The 22,069-nt window shown below is 39.1% G+C and overlaps 1 protein-coding gene across 1 annotated transcript in view; it reads right to left on the bottom strand.

Annotated features, from left to right (window-relative positions):
• Positions 1 to 7,201: 7,201 nt before the first annotated feature.
• The window catches only part of ccdc85al (coiled-coil domain containing 85A, like), a 44,856-nt gene continuing 29,988 nt past the window's right edge, over positions 7,202 to 22,069 (bottom strand). Inside the window, exons 3-4 of the mRNA XM_088342393.1 lie at positions 17,762 to 17,819; positions 7,202 to 8,602 (exon numbers count right to left, since the gene is read on the bottom strand). Of these exons, the coding sequence (XP_088198519.1) occupies positions 8,584 to 8,602; positions 17,762 to 17,819 (77 nt within the window). The 3' untranslated portion in view covers positions 7,202 to 8,583. The remainder of the gene's footprint in view (positions 8,603 to 17,761; positions 17,820 to 22,069) is intronic.

The raw sequence follows: 22,069 nt of genomic DNA, 5'->3' as shown, positions 1-22,069 counted from the left end.
CATAGGGGGAAATTTTCTGAAGCTGATCTCGACTTTATTAAGTAAAATCTAGTCTAGTCGACGTACAGAATATGCTTACATTTTATCTTGAATTTGAAGTAGCTTGCTACCTTATGCAGTCAAAGCAAAAGCGAGTCGCACAGGATAAGAAATGCGGACTCAAACACAACACCTGCTCTTTGCCACAATTCAGTGAGCAATAAAGGTAAAGTTCACATATCCAAACTTTTCTTCTGCCTACTTCAATCACACTGAGAAATTATTGGCTCTACCATGATGAGAAAAAAAGTGTCTGTGCTTACAGACTAAAGGATTATCCATCATCTGTGAATATAGATTTTCTTTTTCCTGATGGCTGCAAATGAACTACAGTATATTCTGATTTGATTATACTCTTGAACGTTGGTATGATGTAGGGGTAAATTGATTTTCATTTTGTGGGTTGGAGGTGTAGCATCCTTTTGCGCATGTTGGTTTAAGATCGGGGGATGGTGTGATTGGAGGGGGGGGGGGGGGGGGGTTTAAGGGTTATTGATCTATCTTCGTTATTCATTATCCATTATCCGTTATCGGTCAGTTCATAATACGCTACAAAGCCTAGGAGCCGGGACACTTACTCTCAGCCAAAAGGCCAAGCTAAGGTCCTAGCCCTAAAGCCTTGCTGCTAACATCATAAATAGTGCATAATGCTGGAACCTGAGACATTTTGTGATTAAGGGCTATAAAAAAAATGGGACTTGACTTGATTTTTTTATTTTAGTTTTTGTGATAAAGTACCTACATTTATGGTGGACAATGTGTTGTCTCTGAAACTGTCAATATATCTCATGAATAGAAATCATCATGACAGAAGTAACAAAGACTTTATAAAGTTTTGTAGAACGTAACCTTGTGCCAGTTCAGATAATTGCACGTGTAATTTACTGCCCAGGAACGCATCATAGAAGTATATTAATGATTTCAAAAGGAATTTCAAATACTGTTATCTGATGTAATTTTTCCATCACTATATTTGAGATTGGCTGTATGCTTCAAAGAGAGAGAGAAAATAATAATAATAATAATAATAATAATAATTTTCCTTGTATTGTCATTCTGTGTAACAATGTACACAGAACGAAATGTCGATTGCACCTGACCCGTTGTAGCGAGCCGATGCAGCCGCAGCCAACAGAGGGCGCCGCCGACCACTTTTTAAGTCTTAGGAATGACTCGGCCGGGGCGCGAACCACCGACCTCCCAATAAACCAGTCATTAATGGATTTTGAACGTGCAAGTAATACAGGGAGAAGAACCTCTATATAAGAAAGTCCATTACCTGCCTCTGTCATGATTACTCATTGCCCTCACCTGTGCCCGCTTGTTTGGCGCCATCTGCTGCTTGTTGCCTGAGTGATTCCGCTCCTATTTATACCCAGTACGCCAGTCACTCCTTGTCAGTTCGTCAGCGAACCCCTGCATATGCAAGGCAAGCACTTTGACTCTGGCTCCCGTCGGTCCCGTCTTTATCGTTCCTGATTTTCCCTTTTGTCTCCGGCTATCGACCCGTTTTGTCATGACCACGCTCTGATCTCCCGCTCCGGCTATGGACCCGTTTTGGCCCCTGAAGACGCTGCGATCTCCCATCCCGGCAAATTACTTCCGCATTCCGATCACCGGATCGCTAGCGTTTGTTTGAGATCCAATAAACTTTTGTGTGAAACGTTGCGCGATTAGGTCTACCATTTGTTCTGGTCCTGACAGCCTCTGCATATCATGCTTTAAATGAAAGACTAACAAAGTCAACTATTCCCACTTTATTGAATTGTCACAATGATGTAACTCCTTTGAGAAAATCACTGAAATAAACGCATTTATCGTAGCACTCTTATGTAATTAACGCTCTTAATGAAAATAAGCACATTCAGAGATGATCTGGGAGGCGCTTTGCGTTAGTCGCAAGAACATTAAGGATAAAAAACATTGTAATCTTTTTTTAAGACTGTTTGCTTGTTTGCAAATTGCCGTTGTCCCACAATAGTCAATAGTAGCTGACAACAAAATGGTCTCTTCACCATCAACCACAGTCAAATGTAATTATCAGCAGAGTAATTTGCCTGTCGACTCTCTATGTGCCTTATTCCTGACAGTTTTTAACCCCTGATAGATTTTAACATTCCTTATCTGTTCAATGCTTCTCTGCTGCCCCGTTTCCATTGCAGCGGTCAGATTTAAGATGGTGTTGAGGATTTAACCTCGCCATGGCCGTGCTATGCAGATGGGGAGGATTGACCCGCTGTGATCTTGGAGGAGTGCCCTGCTCAGCGACGACGGTGACCTCGTGATGCAAAACATGCTGCAATGCACCAAAGCGGATCAGCGCCGATGCATGCACACACAATAAAACCAATGCTTTTCTTGCTACTCACATATAAGTTTTTAAAGTAAATAGATACATACCTGACTCAACACCTGCAGTGTTATGGATTGTTACGACTAGTAGCGGGTTCAAAATCAGTTCCTTTTGCACAATTCATTCATTAAGGATGGACGATACTGGGCATTTTGGGAGCAATCCGATCCAAGTAATTGTGTGGCAGCATCGATCGTGAAAAGATTTCTGCTTTAATTTTAAAATATTTAGTGTTGAAAATAATTATTCTTGACTGCAATCAGTTCATGAATTCATCTTTAGATGTGGCTCTCGCTTTACTATAAAGTTTTGTTTTGAGATTTCTATCTTTTTGTCTAAAGAAACAAAAACCCGCTGCAAATTCATTTTATTCTAAATTTAGTTATTACTTTGAGTTCTTGGAATTCTGATATGAATTACTAATACAGAGAGAGATGAATCCAAGGAGCCAGGCGGAGTAATCTAGCACAAAATGATTTATTAATGCAGTGGTCAACAAGAAACAAGAGGTATAAAACAAGGGACACTGGGAAAATGTAACTGAAAGAAGGTTAAGTTACTTGCAAAAAGAAACCAAAATGTTACCGCTGTAATGCAAATGAATTTGGGCGATTCGTTTGAAACTGAAAATTCCACTAATAATTTCCCCAAGAGACAACAATATGTTTAGTTCAAACCCGTCACCTTGGACGCTGCCTTTTGCGTTGAATTTCCATCGTGCTTCTAGGTGTCTCAGCGAGTGTACAGTCTGCAAAAGTAATGATGCAATGCAAGCTGGGATGGTCTGCGAGCCCAGTAAGAAGGAACCCAGTAAGGAAGGGCATTAGCTCTGGTAAATATCACTTGGGGGTGATTCCTTCTTTGGAGTACATAGTCTGGTTATCCAGTGGAAACAAAATGAAGGAGAGTCTTTGAAAAGAAAAACGGTAAAGGTAATTTGGGTCCGCGGCCAACATAAAAAAAGCAGGAAAAAAATGGAATAGTCATTCTGCTGGGTTTGTTTGCCCTACAACCTATACACACCTAATACCGATACTTTTTGCTTGATGGGTGAATAATTGAGGTAGTTTATATTTAATATAAACACAATACAAAGATTTTAGGCTTTATAGATGTTTAATATTTTATAACTGCATTTCAAACATTATCAATATCAGAAAATAAATATTTCAGTTACGATTGTAATAGAACAAAAGCCAAGCTAATCAATCCAAAAAAAAGCAATAAAGTCACAAAAATACAAATACTGAATCTCAATCCCAAACAGAGAACTAAAATGCTTTCTATTGCAGTAACATGTTTACATTTTTGGTTGCAGCTCATTGCTCTCTACAGGGTGAGTTTTCCTCATATGTTTATGTCAACTTGTGGTGTTGCTACAGAAACAGACTACTTTACCACACAATGTACACCTGGGGTTGTCCCTCTCACACACAGCGCGCTTCTTGTTTACCTATGTCATTTTTAGCATCTGGTTTAGGTGGTGACATAGATTTGGCCCTCTCTTCTGCCTGGCAGGCAGGATGCATGAGCAGGCCAGGTAGGGAGAGTTGCTAAAAGTGTCCCTGTCATTCACACATACTGGCATAAACTTAGAAAATGGCTGAGGGCACTGAATGAAAGAAGGTAGGATTGCGCGTTTAACGTAGTAAGCAGTGCTTTGAGGAAATTGGTGGAGGAGTAAAGTATCGATACCAGGACAATAGTATTAATCTGATCCAAGTACTTGCTTAGTATCAATATAATTGTTATTTGGGCCGATCCGCCCACCCCTATCATTCGTACACAACTGTGGGTTTAGCTACACAAAGTCATTCATGGGTGGAAACATTGAAACCACAACCCTGACATTTGAATGGAAGACTTTTGAAAAAAAAAAAAAAAGTTGTGAATCAACCGTTTCATTTACTGTTCTTGTAAGCTTGACACAGTGACACCACACCCAGCTTGACACCAGCAGAGACCACCATCAATGATTAAACAGCTTTTAAGCACAAAGATGAAATTCCTCTAAGCCAAACAAGAAAATCTCTAATCGCACTCAGTATTGACATCCAAACAATTAAGCTTTGGTTTGCTTTCACAGATTAACATAAACAACCTTTCAACTCAATTCCACTATTGATTAATTTATTTATTAGAATTGAGTGCAAATAGAAATTGAACTTACTTTTACTCGTCGGCCATGACATTTATGTTTTCCGAAAAGACTCGACGGATTTTCAGTACAGAGTGGCCAGCAGCATTTCTGGTAGTTGTTGATATCCGGCTTAACTTTGCATCGTAGAGTATCATCGTGGACATTTGTGTATGTAGGAACAAACAAACGATTTTATAAAGTGTTTCCGAGTCCGCAGGGCAATACCAAGAGTCCCGCCATTTATGATGCCCATAATTCATGTGGCGTTTTGCCTCCAGCACTAAAGTGTTTCTCTGTAAACTATCCGTTCCAGCTTCACAATTTTTTCTACTCATGCACATGTTTGAAATGAAATTAAAACCTTTAGTTATTAAATATTAATCGGAAAGTAAAACAAATTTGGAAGGACAAGAACATAGCAGTGAAATCAAAGATTAGACTCATGCAAGCGCTGGTTACTTCTATCTTCCTCTAAGCTTGCAAGAACTAGACTCTCACAGCAGAACTGGAAAGGAAAATCCAGGCCATGGAGATGCGATGCTACAGGAAGCTTGAAGGCATCAGCTACTTACTTAGCCTATGTGACAAACAAAACAGTGTACAACACCATCAGAGCGCATATTGGACCCTACGAAGAACTATTGTTAACTGTGTGCAAATGGAAATTTCAGTGGTATTGTCACGTCACAAGATCATCAGTACAGGCCAAGATAATTTTCCAGGGCACTGTCCAAGGGGATAGGAGGAGAGGGAGAATAAATAAGAACTGGGCTGACAAGATTAATGAATGGACTGGTGCCAACTTTGCTACGGCCCAACAGTGGAGAAGGCTGTCCAGAGTTGCGTTCTCATTGGTGCCCTGACGACCCATGCGGTTAAGGGATCCGTGACCATTGATCGTGATTAATTGAACTAATCTAACTTTTATGGATCATTTGTTTAATGCCTTATCTTAAAAAAATGTTGGTAACCCTGATTTATTCAACTAAAATTCAGACAATATTGACATTAAATCTGCACTTGCATTACAGTTTTTGTATTGAACAGTGTTAAACTGCATCACTGTTCCTAAGAGTGGCCAGGGTATATACTGTACAAGAATTTATATGTTGCAGGATACAGATGCTAAGACTGAATTGTTTGGACAGGATGCAATGGAAGCTGATAGCAAGACAGGAAGGGTAGCTTGTACTTGTACTTCCATGAGTCAACCGGAAATCCTGCCCTTACCAACACTGTTGTTTCCATTCTGGAGGGATCAAACTACCTTCCATGATGGGATCATATTTAAAAACTCGTTAAATGAAATTACACCCAGACATACAAACATACTCAACAATGTAAAAAACTTACAAACACACTTTTAAATACAGAAATCAGTTTATTATTCGATATATATCCTATACATTTTAATATAATTGTTGTAATACCTGAAAGTCAAAAATAACGGTTGTTATATATTCATATATATTGATATATAGAAATCTAATCCAATAATATACATTTACTTGGACTATGTTTCCTTGTAAAAAAGAGAACCAAAAAAAAGACATCTTAGCTTCAATCTAGGCGCTTTATCGGAGATGTGAATACAAAATGAAATTACACCTGGACATTTCATTTTATATGACTACAACATTTTCAGCAGCTATAGGATCTTAAGGTAAGACACAGAAAAATATTTTTTTCTTAGCTTGAGTATTTAGATTTTTCTCAGTTTTCTTTTTCAACATATAAGGTTCACAGGTTAGTTGGAACAAACAGCTTTAACAGGGAAGATATCGTCTTGGCAGGGCTGGATTTGACATTGGTAGACTGAACAGTAGATTGCACAACTTTTAATATCACGCGTGACATTGCAGAGAAGAGTGGGCAGTGGAAGCAGAAACCTTAAAAAAGTTCATGAGGTTCAGAGAAGAATGTGTTGTGGTGAAAGATGTGCTACTCCACCAATATTTGTAAACAAGATGGAAGGCAGATCACGCAACTGAGTGCGATTTTGAACAGCAACTTATGTTTTCTAAAAAAAAAAATAATGAAGCTGGCATAATAATTAAGCATTTGTTTAAGTATGACGATGTATTAGGGCCACATATTAGTGATATTTTTTTAAAGGGACACTGTGTAATATTTGACCACTAGATGTCTCTGTATTGTTTAGTGCAACCGGCAATGGATGCTCCAAAGTACAGAGAAGAATACAAACTACGGAGGCTCAGAGTGACCAGACCTTTTTTCTTATTATTTTTTTGCCCAGCCTTTCAAGAGGTTTATTTTAAACCCATAGCAGCAAGATGGCGGCCACACATTTTTCTTAACCTACCAGTACTTTTTAAAAAAATGCATGTTTATAGGATAGTTCATGTATTTTTGCTTATTATTAAAATAAATGTCGATTTTCAATAAATTAATTTGTTTGTACCACTAGGAGGCACTAAACAATACAGAAAATCCTTTTTTTAGTGGGGTTATGTTTAGAGAAAACAAACTCTGTAATTTTCCAAAATGAGTTGATGATTTGAAAGATTAAAAATTGCCAAATTTGCAAGAAAATATCATTTGATTTTAAAAACAAAGTACATTTGACACTTAAAGGTGTTAATTTACAGGACAACAAAACAAAACAGAAATTTATGAATAAACCTCAAATCCTGTAAGTGCAATAATGTAAAGTTTATGTTGTGGATGACTAACTGATGATAAGTAAGTGCAAGAAGAACTCATAAATACCACTTTTTTATTTGGGTTTTCAAAAATAAAGATTGTAAATTATTTCATTTTAACATCCGCATTCTAGGAGTCTGGAAGAGATTCTCGACTTTGTTCCATATACTTTTGCACATTTTCCACTAAATAACGTAAAGTTCATTTGCTGTAAATTCTTTCTCACGTTTGCAGAGGTGGACCCAAATGTGGGAAAGCCAGAATGGAGGCAGGTGTGCTAGACAACAGAGAAACAAAACATGTCTCACAACAACCAACAAAGTGTGCAAACCAAAAACAAACAAATCTGACATGATTACAGGAGACCGGAAGAAAGCGGCACGGAAATGGGAACGACATCCAGTCTTCTGTTATCATATTCTAGTTGAGTCATTTTCCATTCCACTGCCCCTTCAGGTTTGTTTTCTTTTGTTTCTGGTTTCTTGTTTGGAAATTTTGTTTGTAGTTTTGTGCCTACTTGTTAGTTTGTTACTTTGCTCTTTCCGTTTTTCATTTTCGGTTTCGGTCTTTGTTGCTGGTTTGGAGTTTGTCAGGTTTGTTTTTTGGGGTTATTTGGTTGTTTTGTGACCACTTTTTTTGTCACGTTGCATCTGTTTCTATTAATAAATACCATCCCTTTTTTTTGAGCACACCTGTCTCTGTTCTGGTTTCCCTGTGTTTGGGTCCACCTGCAAAAGTGACAGTTCTCGACTTTATCCCATACATGTTTGCACATGTTCCTCTAAATAAAGTTTATTTGCTGTAAATTCTTTCCCACTATTAAATTTTCATAAATTTAATGTGAATTTCTTCACCACAAAACATCTATAATATCATCACTGTCATTTTGCAAACAAATAGAAATGACAAAATATTGAGGTTTTTATTTTTTTTGTATTTTTACAGGACAGCGACGATATGTAGCCCTAATACATGGCCAAGTTCGCTGCGGTTTGTTTCCTCAACCACACGTTGGTTGTGCAGGCACAGTTGTTGCATTTGGAGTTGAACTTTGTGTTCAATTTCCTGCTCAAGTTTATTCAGATCTCTGAGCCAACTCTCTGAATTCTTGTTCTTAAATCACAACTGGAAGGAAGCAACCTCCATTCTCTGCAGCATAGTTTGATCAACACAACTCATTACCTCCTCCCCAAAGTGCTCGCTAGCGTAATGGAGAGAAAAGATGAAGGGAGGTTGTTTTTAGGCGCCATGGTGGCCAGGGACGAACAGCGAGCCATCTGGTGCCTCGGTGCACCGTGCCACAGAATATTTGCAGCCGTCAAGACACGAAAGGGCTCGTCCACTGTAATCCGTTTTCTCCCGAAGAGCCGAGAAGACTGTGGCGAGGTCAAGATGAAGCATCAAAGCTGAACGGTCAGAGGAATACACAAGTTATACAGCAGAATGAGAGATTTTAGATAAGAATAAGAAGAATAAATCATATTTGTATTACTTTTGCCAAAGGTTCCGGACTCTCTTAATTTGGTAAAGATTAGGATTCAAAAACTTTTTGAACCTGAGAGCAACTTTTTTGTTACAAATAGCGCAAAAGGCTACCAGTTTGAAATGCGTTAACTTATACATACTGTGTTGTTACAATGGTACTATTATGTTATTACCAGGTTGTAATTATTAGAAGTAGGGTTGAAATAGGTGCAGTAACCACTAAAATATATGATATAAAGACAATGCTCATGTAAATGAATAACTGAGTAAAAGATTTCTTAGAAAATCAACACAACCCATCACTGGTGATCTACTTGGGTGGCCGGAAACGGATTAATCGGTTTTCAGTTTCCTCTTATGGGAAGTATTTGTTCAAGATACTCAGAGCCACTTTATTTGTGTTTACATTGTGAAATTAAGTGTGTGCAAGGGCGGATATTTTCTTATGACAATAGGGTCAATGATCACCCCAAAATGCTAAACTTACCATATAGTTCAGGGGTTTGGAAACCCAGTACCTCTTGGCTTCATGTCTTTAGTGTTTTTGGACCAGGTTTCCCACCTCTGATATAATCAGATTTTAAGCGAAAATACAGGGAGAGCAGAATTATTAGGCAAGTTGTATTTTTGAGGATTAATTTTATTATTGAACAACAACCATGTTCTTAATGAACCCAAAAGTCTCATTAATATCAAAGCTGAATATTTTGGAAGTTGGAGTGGGGCTTTTTTAGTTTTAGCTATTTTAGGAGGATATCTGTGTGTGCAGGTGACTATTACTGTGCATAATTATTAGGCAACTTAACAAAAAACAAATGTATACCCATTTCAATTATTTATTTTCATTAGGGAAACCAATATAACAGCTCAACATTCACAAATATACATTTCTGACATTCAAAAACAAAACAAAAACAAATCAGTGACCAATATAGCCACCTTTCTTTGCAAGGACACTCAAAAGCCTGCCATCCATGGATTCTGTCAGTGCTTTGATCTGTTCACGTTCAACATTGCGTGCAGCAGCAACCACAGCCTCCCAGACACTGTTCAGAGAGGTGTACTGTTTTCCCCCCTTGTAAATCTCACATTTGATGAGGGACCACAGGTTCTCTATGGGGTTCAGATCAGGTGAACAAGGAGGCCATGTCATTAGTTTTTCTTCTTTTAGACCCTTTCTTGCCAGCCACGCTGTGGAGTACTTGGATGCGTGTGATGGAGCGTTGTCCTGCATGAAAATCATGTTTTTCTTGAAGGATGCGGACTTCTTCCTGTACCACTGCTTGAAGAAGGTGTCTTCCAGAAACTGGCAGTAGGACTGGGAGTTGAGCTTGAGTCCATCCTCAACCCGAAAAGGCCCCACAAGCTCATCTTTGATGATACCAGCCCATACCAGTACCCCACCTCCACCTTGCTGGCGTCTGAGGCGGACTGGAGCTCTCTGCCCTTTACCGATCCAGCCACGGGCCCATCCATCTGGCCCATCAAGACTCTCATTTCATCAGTCCATAAAACCTTAGAAAAATCCGTCTTGAGATTTTTCTTGGCCCAGTCTTGACGTTTCAGCTTGTGTGTCTTGTTCAGTGGTGGTCGTTTTTCAGCCTTTCTTACTTTGGCCATGTCTCTGAGTATTGCACACCTTGTGCTTTTGGGCACTCCAGTGATGTTGCAGCTCTGAAATATGGCAAAACTGGTGGCAAGTGGCATCTTGGCAGCTGTACGCTTGACTTTTCTCAGTTCACGGGCAGTTATTTTGCGCCTTGGTTTTTCTACACGCTTCTTGCGACCCTTTTGACTATTTTGAATGTAACGCTTGATTGTTCGATGATCACGCTTCAGAAGCTTGGCAATTTTAAGAGTGCTGCATCCCTCTGCAAGATATCTCACTATTTTTGACTTTTCAGAGCCTGTCAAGTCCCTCTTCTGACCCATTTTGCCAAAGGAAAGGAAGTTGCCTAATAATTATGCACACCTGATAAAGGGTGTTGATGTCATTAGACCACACCCCTTCTCATTACAGAGATGCACATCACCTGATATGCTTAATTGGTAGTAGGCTTTCGAGCCTATACAGCTTGGAGTAAGACAACATGCATAAAGAGGATGATGTGGTCAAAATACTCATTTGCCTAATAATTCTGCACTCCCTGTATAAAAAATCTTTGGGTGGCCTTCATATTCAGTCGGAAAAAAGGCCAAAGTGGCACTTACATCCTTCAATTTTTATGTGTATGGCCTTTAGAGGAATAACGTGAACCCTCTACTCGAACCAAATGGAAGCAGCCAAGAGCTACTTGTATCGGATTTAAATTAGTTAATCAATTCAACTGCAACTGGCTGTCAACTAGATCGGAGTGTCCCATGCCAATTGTCCGAAGTAAGCTGGGATCGGCTGGATTTGTGATGAAAAGCAGTTGGACAATAAATGAACAAATAATGTCTCATCTCATCTCATCAGCCGTACCGCTTATCCTCAGTAGGGTCGCGGGGGGGCTGGAGCCCATCCCAGCCATTTCCGGGCAGTGGGCAGCGGACACCCTGAACTGGTTGCCAGCCAATCGCAGGGCACACAGGGACAGACAACTCATTCGCTCATTCACACTTAGGGACAATTTGGACCGGCCAATTCACCTGAAATGCATGTTTTTGGAACGTGGGAGGAAACCGTAGTGCCCGGAGGAAACCCACGCAAGCACGGGGAGAACATACAAACTCCGCACAGGAAGTCTGGAGCTGGATTTGAACCCATGACAGGTTCCCATGACATGAACTGTGCCGCACAAGCGCTAACCACTGCGCCGCAGTGCTGCCCGAACAAATAATGTATTTACTTTAATTTGATTGAATTCACTATTTTGATATGATTTACAAAATGTAAAGTTTAAAAATAAAATTGTAGTTGTACAATAAAATAACAAACGAATAAGAATATTAACACTAACAAGAAAAAATAATAATGCGTCTGGATTCAACTTTTACAACAATGGATTTAATAAAATAAAATACAATACCCACGTTGCAGGAAAGAGTATTATGTGATATTATTATTATCTGATTCAATGATGGCTTTAATATGCAAGATGTGCGTGTTTTTCATTTAGTCATCTATTTATTTATTTTGTATTATTCAAATCATATTTGGTCACACAAGTTTGAAAATGAATAATTCTTGTTCCACAATTCAATTCTAGTTAACCGAACTCAACGTCTTATGCTGCATTCTAAAAAGTGGCAAGTGGGAGTTCTCCACCCTCCGACCAGGAAAATATCCCTAAAATGACACTCGAGGTGGGGGTCATAGTTGCAAAGTCGGAGAAAGAATATGCACCCCGACTTCATCGATTTGCTTCAATCGGCTGTAGGGTACTGCCCTGCTACCAAGGCATTTCCACTAACCATTGACTCTGCCAGCACAACGAAAGACCCACAATTCATTGACAGGAAGTGACTTTCTAGCTTTAAAATAAATATCCTAAACCGTTAAGCACTCAGATTTTAAAGTGTTCGTTTGTAATCGAAAAAGTAATGATTTGCATATGTGTCATGATTCATGCCAGAGGATTTATTTCATTGTGTGTCTGAATTAGATTTCACCTTTTATCAATGAATCCACCAATTGTTAAAAGCAAACAACAGGATTGAGATGTCCTAAACTGTTCCAAAGATAGAAGTTATTGGGCATATATAAACAGTACTTTAAATGAATGCTAAGAACTGTAAAGATGTTGTGTTCTTTGATTTTTAATGCATTGTAGAGCATTGAATTCTATAATAATGAAAACATATTTTAACACTCTGGATTTTGCCAATGACATGTTTATTTTGGAACCTAACGCCCAGAATAAACAAGAGATTACAGTTATATAGAGGTAAGATCTTGGGCCTGGGCTCGAACTTTCTGCTTTTTTCGCCAAACCTTTCACTATTTGCAGCTTGTAATATGCATAATATAATTTTATTTTTGGTGTAATTTTTTTCAGTTTCACTTTAATTTGCTGCACGTCGCCAAAATGCGCACTTTTGCGCCAAACCGTTCATTAATGCGCTGCGCTTGCAGTGCACACTTGATTTGAGGGACTCTGCCCCGAGTCAACCCCAAGCTTAGTTTAGCCGAAACGCAGTTTGGCATTGAAGTACTCACGGCCGTAGTAAGGCTTCTGTTTGCTTTGGCGGCAAATTAAATCTTCGGCTATATTTCCGGCTCATTTATCAAATCAGGTTAATCCATCGGGTTTGGGCAAGTTTGGGTTTACATCCCCGCGACTCGGGTCGGGTCGGGCTACATTTTTTAGGCCCGATTTGCTGTAGTGATAATAATACTAATGATAGGTTGTAGATACAGCATTCTAATACAGTTAGAAAGAATAGGTATCAGAGACAAAAAAATGCATAAATGAAACATGACTAACTCTGAAACAAAAGTATCACTATGGCTTTTGAAAATACCTTACTCCATTGCATTGCTTTACATTTCAAAGCAACATCCAATAACGACTCCTGCATGTCGCTCTTGCAAGCGGAGTATGGGACACATCACTTGCCTGTCATCTGTATCACTGAGCAAACAACTCAGAATTTTATGGTGTTTCAGCACTTAGTTTACAGCGCAGTAAGCACTACATGCATACTGAGGCTCAAGGAGTATTCAGGTAAATTTATTTTTTCAATTTATTTATTTGCATATCCAAAAACAGCCCGAACAATCTATTTGAGATAAGAAAAGCAATGGTTTTATTATAAATAACAAAGCATACTATTCACAATAATTAACTGATTATATAATTATATAAATACAGTAGAAAAATAAACCATATTTATTTGTTTATAACGCACAGTTGTCTATAACACGCACCTTAATGATTGATCTAAAATCGGTATAAAATTTTGTTTCCCATTTTCTTACTTCAAACTAAACATTGTAAGTGAAAAACACTGTTGAATACATGTGAAAATTATCAAAATAATTCATTGACAACGTAAACTTTTACAATGTATTTATTTAATGTCTTTCAAAGTTCGATTTATCATCAGATAACCAGTTTTTTCTTTCACCGTGCTTTTTTGCGTTTATTTATATTTTTAGGAATAACTTTCTGTTTTCTCCATGTTCTAACATCCGTCTCTGGTACCGTGACTGGAAAAAGTGTGATAATGAGATCAAATCGAATGGCCTTTCTGTATGTCATCTATATCTCTGGTGGTCTAGTGCAATGGTTCCTCAATTGATCTGACTTCAGGACCCAGCATTGCTACCCAAATCTGTCACGATGACTGATTTGGATCACCTGTGCCCGCTCTTTTGGCGCCAAACGCTGCGGGATATCTGATTGGTTCCCTGTCCTTTTTTTAAGCCCAGTCCTTTCACTCTCCTGTTGTCAATCCGTCAGCGAATCTCTGTTTCTACAAGAAAAGCATTTTGACTCCCGTTGGTCCCGTTTTTGCACCCGTTTTTCCACCCGTCCGTTCCTGATATACCCGTTTGTCTCCGGCTTGGACCCGCTTTTACCCTGACCACGTTTGCTCTCCCGTCCCAGCTATCGACCTGTTTTTTTCCGCCCTTGACACCGCCATCTCCTGCTACGGAAGATCCACTTCCGTATTCGGATCACGATGCGATTGAGAGAGCGGCTTGCTTCCCGCGTCCAGCAGGCACCGGATCGCGGGCGCTGCAATTCATTTTTCTATCAATGAACTTGTGGTTAACGCTACGCATTTGGGTCCTGATTTCGTTCTGGTTGTGACAAAATCAAAAAAAGCAATTTCACTTCTCAAATTTATCAAACGAAAGGGTTGTGCAGTTTGAAGCAGGTATGGAATATATTCACTTTTCCCCCCCAAATGACCAGCAAAATAAAAACATACCGTATATACTTGCATATAAGCCTAACTTGCATACAAGCATCCCCCTAAAACTGCTTTAAAATAGCTATCTATGAAAATAAATTTCTACCATCAATATTTTTTAATATCTCAATAATACATATTAGAATCTGGTGAAAGCTAGAAATACAACATCTTTAAAGCTTTTACTGTACCTTCCAGTAGCAGGAAACAAACCCAACAAAAGCACATTAAAATGAAATGTACTCCCTTTCTAACACAATTGGGACGGCGACAATTGACTGAACAGGGAGAAGATCGAGCAGGGAATTATATCCATTTACTGTAAAAGAGTGTAATTGTCCCTTTTTTCCCCTAAGCATTTTTTTGCCTAGGCAAAGGCCCACTGAAGACGGGTCTGCAACCGACTTTTGGGTCTCGACCCACCACTGGTTTAGTGGTTAGCATTTGATGCTCTCACTGCTGTGAACTGGGTTCGATCTCGTCAATTGATTTGTGATTGTAGTCAGCAATATTTTTTGATAATCAATTGTTGCACAAGTACGGCAATATCCTACCATTAAACCTAATGTACAGTTCAACACGCTCTCATACGTTAGTTCTAGGTTCAAAGAAATGTGCATGAATAAGTACGGTATGTATTTTATTGTTTTGTCCCTGACTGATTCTCCTGCGCCAACTGCAACCGAGGGATATCTTGCAGCCGGCCTTACTGTCGATGCTTGCCAAGCTCTCAAATCATCTTGTCTTAAAGGGCCCTTTTGTGTTTTCTAGTCCTTATCTGTTTTTAATGCAGGATGATCACATGTGTGAAACATGTCTGTAATTACACATGGTCAAGCGTGGGCGCTTTGGCGGCGTTTTCGGGCCGCTGGGACCTTTAAGCCTTTGGGGAGGATCTGTCTTATTGTCTTGCAGTCATTAAATATTAATATAGCCGTCTCAAATCGCTGACTGAAAATGTTCAATATTGCACATCGGGAAGTCTTGTGTTTTCTTGTTGCGACTATAAAAACATGGTGGTTTAGTAGACAAAAGTTCTTAATTATAAAACATCAATTCATAGTTAAATTGAAAAAAAAAATCATGCTAAGTTTGTTTACTTCTAACTTCAAGGTGTAGATAAGATGTTAACAATTAGCATCAATGAGAAGACTTGTTTCTCTTCTATGATCACTGCAAATACGTGCACGAGCAGTTGGATAATCATTTTGTTTAATGTATGTACACTAGACGTCACTGTATCGTGGAATGCAATCAAAAAAAGTGCTACAAAGCACATGGAAGAAGACTCTAAGTGACAAAACCCACTATTTTTCTGATCATTTTTATGCCCAGCCTTTACCAAGGATTTTGCTTTTGGGAGGTATCCTTAGCAGGAAGATACTGGACAATTATGTCAGCTCCCTTGAGGTGAGGCTCACAATGCATGTATCCAGTATATGATAGATGGTGTATTTTTGCGTATTATTCTTATGATATCTCCTTTGCTTTTGTCCATTGAAAACAAAATAAACCTATCATTATTCAAACCATTGTTTCTTCATTTAAATGAATAAAGAATACACAATTTGCCTTTTATGTTGTTTTTATGAAGTTACTACATTCAACACCTGTTTCAATGTAATTTATTTTCAATGTTAAATATTAATTTTCTAATTTTACTAGAGTTTTAACATTTTTGTAGTAAAATCTGAAAAATAATACATTGTTATCACACTGGCACACTCTTGAAAATCCAAAAACTAACAAAATGGGCATATTTATTAAGAATGGCAGACAGCATAAATGCTTTTATTCTAGAAATGACATTTTACCTAATTAAGAAAAATAGAAGAACTAGAAAACAAAAAAAAACATTTATGACGATCTTTTATGTACAAGATAATTTAGCTCGTTTAAACCTTTTTTCATGTTTTACTATTAAGAACAACATTGAAAAAATATTTAACTCGTAAAAAGAGGTTATACTAGATTATATTACCTATTTTGTCATTAGTGTATTTAATTATTTACTAGAATAAGGAAACCAGAGGTATTGTTTTTTTTACTAAATGAAGAAAACAATTAATATGGATAAAATATAAGGTTAACGTTTGTGAAAAAAAGGATAAAAATCTAAATAAAATCAAAAAAGTTATCTGCCACTAACCGTCACGACCAGAACGGAATCAGGACTCAATTGTGTAATGTTTACCAGTTTTATTGAAAGAAAGAGGAAGGGCTGCGCCCACGATCCGGTGCTTGCTGGACACGGGAAGCAATATTGTTATTGTGATCCGAATACGGAAGTGGATCTTTTGTATTGGGCGATGGCGATGTCAGGGATGAAAAAACAGGTCGATATCCGGGACAAGAGAGCAAAAACGTGGTCGGGTTCAGAAACGGGTCGTAAGCCGGGACGGGAGAGCAGGTGTGGTCGGGATTAAAAATGGGTCGAGACAAACTGGGCGATCAGGAACGGCCAGGTGGGAAAACGAGTGCAAAAACGGGACAGGCAGGAGTCAGGGTCAAAAAGGCTTGTCTTGTATCGACAGAGGTTTGCAGGCGGACTGACAACCGGAGAGTGACAGGACTGGGTTTAATAAGGGACGGGGAGCAATCAGATAGCCAGCAGCGGCTGGCGCCAAATGAGCGGGCACCGGTGATTCAAATCGGTAATCATGACATTAACTGTATTCCATTTTACAGTTTTGTCCTATTTTACTTGGGAAAACAAGACAAAAAAATACCTTCCAAAAAGACTCACCAGGTTTTGTTATATATTTATTTATATGTCTGTAGAAAATGTCAATGATCCTCAGTGAAGCCCTGTTGGGGGCAGATGTTTTGTTTTGTTTATATTTTTTCAAATTTAGATTCATTCATATATATTGTATTATTTGTTTTTTCTTAAACACAACTTTTGCACAGACTGGTGTGGCAGTCTAATTTCCGTACATGGTGAATTTTACAATTCCATTAGAGATTCAATGTGAATGTATTCATTTACTTTCCGTTGTATTCTATTTAAATCCGCAACTTCCAGTTCACAAAGTCAGTTTTAATGCAAGCTACTGCCAGGCAGGCCTGCAAGTTTAGAAGAAGCAGCTGAAGAAAGACTGTGTAATGACATCTACTTACAGGATTAGGGACCCTAGTGGCAAAGAACACAAAGTGACCTTCATTGGCCGATCTTTTTCTTCTCTGATTAAAGAAAATGACATTATAAAGAAGGGAAAAAGGGGGGGTGTCCTTACCTGTCCCAAAGCTTGACATTTCTGCAGTTGTTGGTGCAGCAGCCGGCTGATATCAAAGCTGCGACAAAAGAAAGTGGAAAGGGAACAAGAGGGGAGAAGTGACAGGGAGAAAAGAAAAGTGACATTAGGAATTTAGCTTTGACATTACGAACACATCATGCCTCATTAATCTAATATGACACTTGCTTGGAGTGCCACAAAACGCAGAATGCGGTCCTACGGGGTCCGTACTCCTTTTTCATGGACAAATTCAAGCACTTTAAAAGGACTTTCAGTGTAAATTCTCCAAATTCAGTACCACAAAAGGAAAAACAAAATCTGGTGTGAATCCTGTGTTTTGTTGAGCCACAAATATGTATACGATTTACATTTGTGATTGTTAATCTTGCCTGTGCATTTATCAAGACATGATTTTTAGATCTTGAGTAAATAGCAAATATATTAATTTTTGAAACATATCCCTCCCCATATAGGTAAAAATGACAGAATTATCTAGTTTACATTTTCAGTTGCAGGACATTCTTGCCATTACTATTTACCACTGAGAAACGCTACCTTAGTTTTTTCATGGCTCAAAATAAATGTCTATAAGTGATATGTATCCCTGGCTACAATACACTTTATATTGTGCCCTGTTTAGGTGTAACATACCCCTGTTCTCTTGGGCGCAACCGGTAGGGGGCCATGGCACTTTATTGGACAATGCTGTACAAACTCATGCCGGCTGCAGTTAATCAGTGGTTTGCAATGGCAAAAAGAGGCCACCAGAGTGCAGTGTCATTTTTTAAGCAGGCTTGTTGAGAAACATGGCAACAATTTCAAGCATTTACAAGCATTTCACCCCAAATGTGAGGACTTTTCCATACTTGAAAACACAACATTAACTCATTCAGTGTCATAACATGTAAATATGTTTTCAGAAGCATTATCCCTGAGTGCCAAATCCTAAAAATGTTTTTAAATTTTATTTTTAAAACTATTATAAAGGCTTTAGTGCAGGTCATCAGTAAGTGCCAAGCCTCAGGAATTTATTTCATATGAAAAATCATCTTGCAAAATGTATAATACGGTCTTTTTGTAATAAAACACTATTGTGCAAGGAAGGTGCCCTCGTGTCTATGGAAAGCATAGTTTAGACATTGCAAGTATCACAAATGCAAAAAAAGGGAAAAAGTTGTGCTTGAAATGCATCCGTTCACAAAAAGCCGTTTTGTCTCAGAAGGTTATTTAGAAACGAGTACTTTCAAAAATGTTACCAATGTTCAACTTTTTTCTAGTGAACAATGGTAAAAGCTAAAACATACTTTTTTCAGATCAATCATAAGTTTTCATGCTTTCTTTTGATTTGTACTATCCCTGTATAGATACAGAACAAAATGTTCAGTAGGCTTTCTGTCAGAACCCGAACAGACGGTAGACCCAAACTCATAACGTTTTCACACCAAGCTTTATTTACAGTAGCGGGTCAGCCATGTGCGGGAACACAAACGCCAGCGGCTAGGCAATTGCAGGGCAGAAAAGACAGACGCGGGAAAACAGAAAGCCAGGGGCAGACAAGCTCAATACCGGATACAGGTGAGGGCGGGACGATAACGGATATAGGATACCGGACAGGATCGATACTAGATGCAAGATACCAGAGAGGACGGGACAGGCGGGATCGATACCGGATACCGGACAGGACGGGACAGGCAGGATCAATACCGGATACACGTGCAGGATAGAGGACAGGATCGATACCGGATACAAGATACAACAGCAGGATACTGGACAGGATCGATACAGGATACAGGATAAGCAAGCAGGATACCGGACAGGATCGATGCAGGATCGATACTGGATACAGGATACCGAACAGGACGGAATCAATACCGGATACCAGACAGAACAGGATCGATACCGGATGCAGGATACACGAGCAGGATACGGGACAGGACAGGATCGATAACGGATACCGGATGCACAAGCAAATTACCGGACAGGACGGGGCAGAGTCAAAATGCTCGCCTGGCAAGTGCAGAGGACTGATCAGGAGTGAATGCGAGCACTGAGTTTAAATAGGAGCGGAGCCAATCAGGCAAAGAAAAGTAGCTGGCGCCAAATGAGCGGGCACAGGTGAGGACAATGGGTAATCGTGACACTTTCAAATACGAGTCAAAATGAAAGAAAATGGCTGGCACTCGCTCTTTTGTCATCGCATGAGTTGAAATTCAAGCATTTTTGAGGATTTCATGCAACGGTACCATACCTTCTTTTACAGAAAACAATTAGGACAGGCATGTCAACGAAACGTGCCGGGAGGGAAGAGATCATTTTGATGTGCTTCACAACAAATATTCCTACAACCTCAAAATTAAAATTTAGGGAAGACCTTTCCTTTTTGTTTTGACAGCAACAAATGATGCTCTTTCATTCACCTTCAGTTGGGAGACGATTCAAAGTGAGTTCCTTGAAAACAACTCATTTTGTCAGCCATCATACTTTTTTAGTGCACTTTCGTTCCTGTGAAATCCTATATGGCTAAAAATTGCAGCGTGGGATTCCCAATTCAGTCATCCCAGCATTTCAGGGAAATAATCCTGAAGTGCATTCTTTTAAATCGATAGGCATGCACGCACACACACGCACACATGTATAACACCCCAGGTTTAAGTTGCAATCAGATATCCGGTTGGAGATAATGTATCCATGCGGAACAGGAAGTCTGGGGTGCACTTGGCGGTACTTGATGCAGGAAATGGGCTAAATAAATTGCAATAAAAATAAGCAAGTGAGTGCTGGTAAGAATATGAGCTTGAGAAATTCTTTATTATGTTCTGCCTTGCTTGGCAATCGACATTTCATCATTTTCCTATAACACTGTTGTTTTACATGTACTTTCACAATCAGGACATAACTATTGACTGTTCATTTTGTGATCAATAACAGTACTTACAGCTAAATAAGTATTACTTAGTGGACTCAATAAGCAAGGCAGCATATTTTTGTATATATTTGACAAGATTGTGATTAACCCTAAACCTTACCCTAACCCTAACAGTTCAATTGAATTTATAAGTCTAGGCTTTTATATGAGGCTATTAACTGTGGACATATAAGTATCCAGATTTCACAAAAGAATAGAACTATGACTAGGGCTGCAACAAACAATTAGTTAACTATTAGTATAAAATTGGATGAATCTTAAAATAATCGTTTTGATCTATCTAATGAACTTAAAATACTTTCATTTCATTATTATCAGCTGCACCGCTTATCCTCAGTAGGGTCGCGGGGGTGCTGGAGCCCATCCCAGCAATCATCGGGCAGTGGGCAGGGGACACCCTGAACTGGTTGCCAGCCAATCGCAGGGTACACAGGGACAGACAACTGGCTCGCTCAATCACACCTAGGGACAATTTGGACCGGCCAATTCACCTGAAATGCATGTCTTTGGAATGTGGGAGGAAACCGGAGTGCCCAGAGAAAACCCACGCAAGCACGGGGAGAACATACAAACTCCGCATAGGAATGCCGGTAGCTGGATTTGAACCCACGCAGGAGGTTCCCATGGTCTCAGAACTGTGCCGCAGACGCGCTAACCACTGCGCCGCCGTGTTGCCCACTACTTTCATTTCAATCTCACAATTACAAGAGGGGAATAAAAGCTAACTTGGCAAAAAATTCAGCTCATTGAAATGTTTATTTGTATTATTAAAATTAACAAAATTAACTTGATTTATGTTAAATAGTTATTTCAGTTACTCGGCTACAAGTTTGGTTAAATCTCAAACCTAGAGATGCCTGAGACAAGCCCACCTGATGATTAGCTATGGATGTTAAGTAACTTGTGTGCTTATTTTCATTTGTGGTTATTTGTAATTACAGAAATTAAGTCTTTTTTGGGGGGGGACTTGAAGCAATGTGCACTTTTTGTTTAACACGGTGTGTTTCCACTCTTGTGTTTAGGGTTTTCAACCTGATAACTTCTATCTGTTATCTGTTACCTAACTGTACACTTTCCATTACCCCTACCTCTACTACTGTGACAAGGAACCACTTCGTCACCACCTCAAACTTCAATAAAACCAAAGAAGGGAAACGGACTGAATTGTTCCTTGAGTGAACAAAACTCTTTCAAATTGGAGTGTAAACTGAAGACAAGGTCAAATCAAAAACAGACAACTTGGCAATACACGCTGCAACGAGGACGCAAAAGTCGAACCACAGTATTGTAAGGAAAGTATCACCTTTGTTGAACCTAACATACAGTACAATCAGGTTTCTCACGGGATGATGGTGAAAAGCAAGCTATTCTCCAATGCTTCA

Source organism: Urocampus carinirostris, chromosome 8 (genome assembly GCF_059441175.1).
Source record: "Urocampus carinirostris isolate Australia breed hairy pipefish chromosome 8, RoL_Ucar_1.0, whole genome shotgun sequence".
Taxonomy (NCBI): Eukaryota; Metazoa; Chordata; class Actinopteri; order Syngnathiformes; family Syngnathidae; genus Urocampus; species Urocampus carinirostris.
The sequence above is the reverse complement of the archived record's forward strand: the minus strand, read 5'-3'. Positions and strand labels throughout refer to the sequence as shown.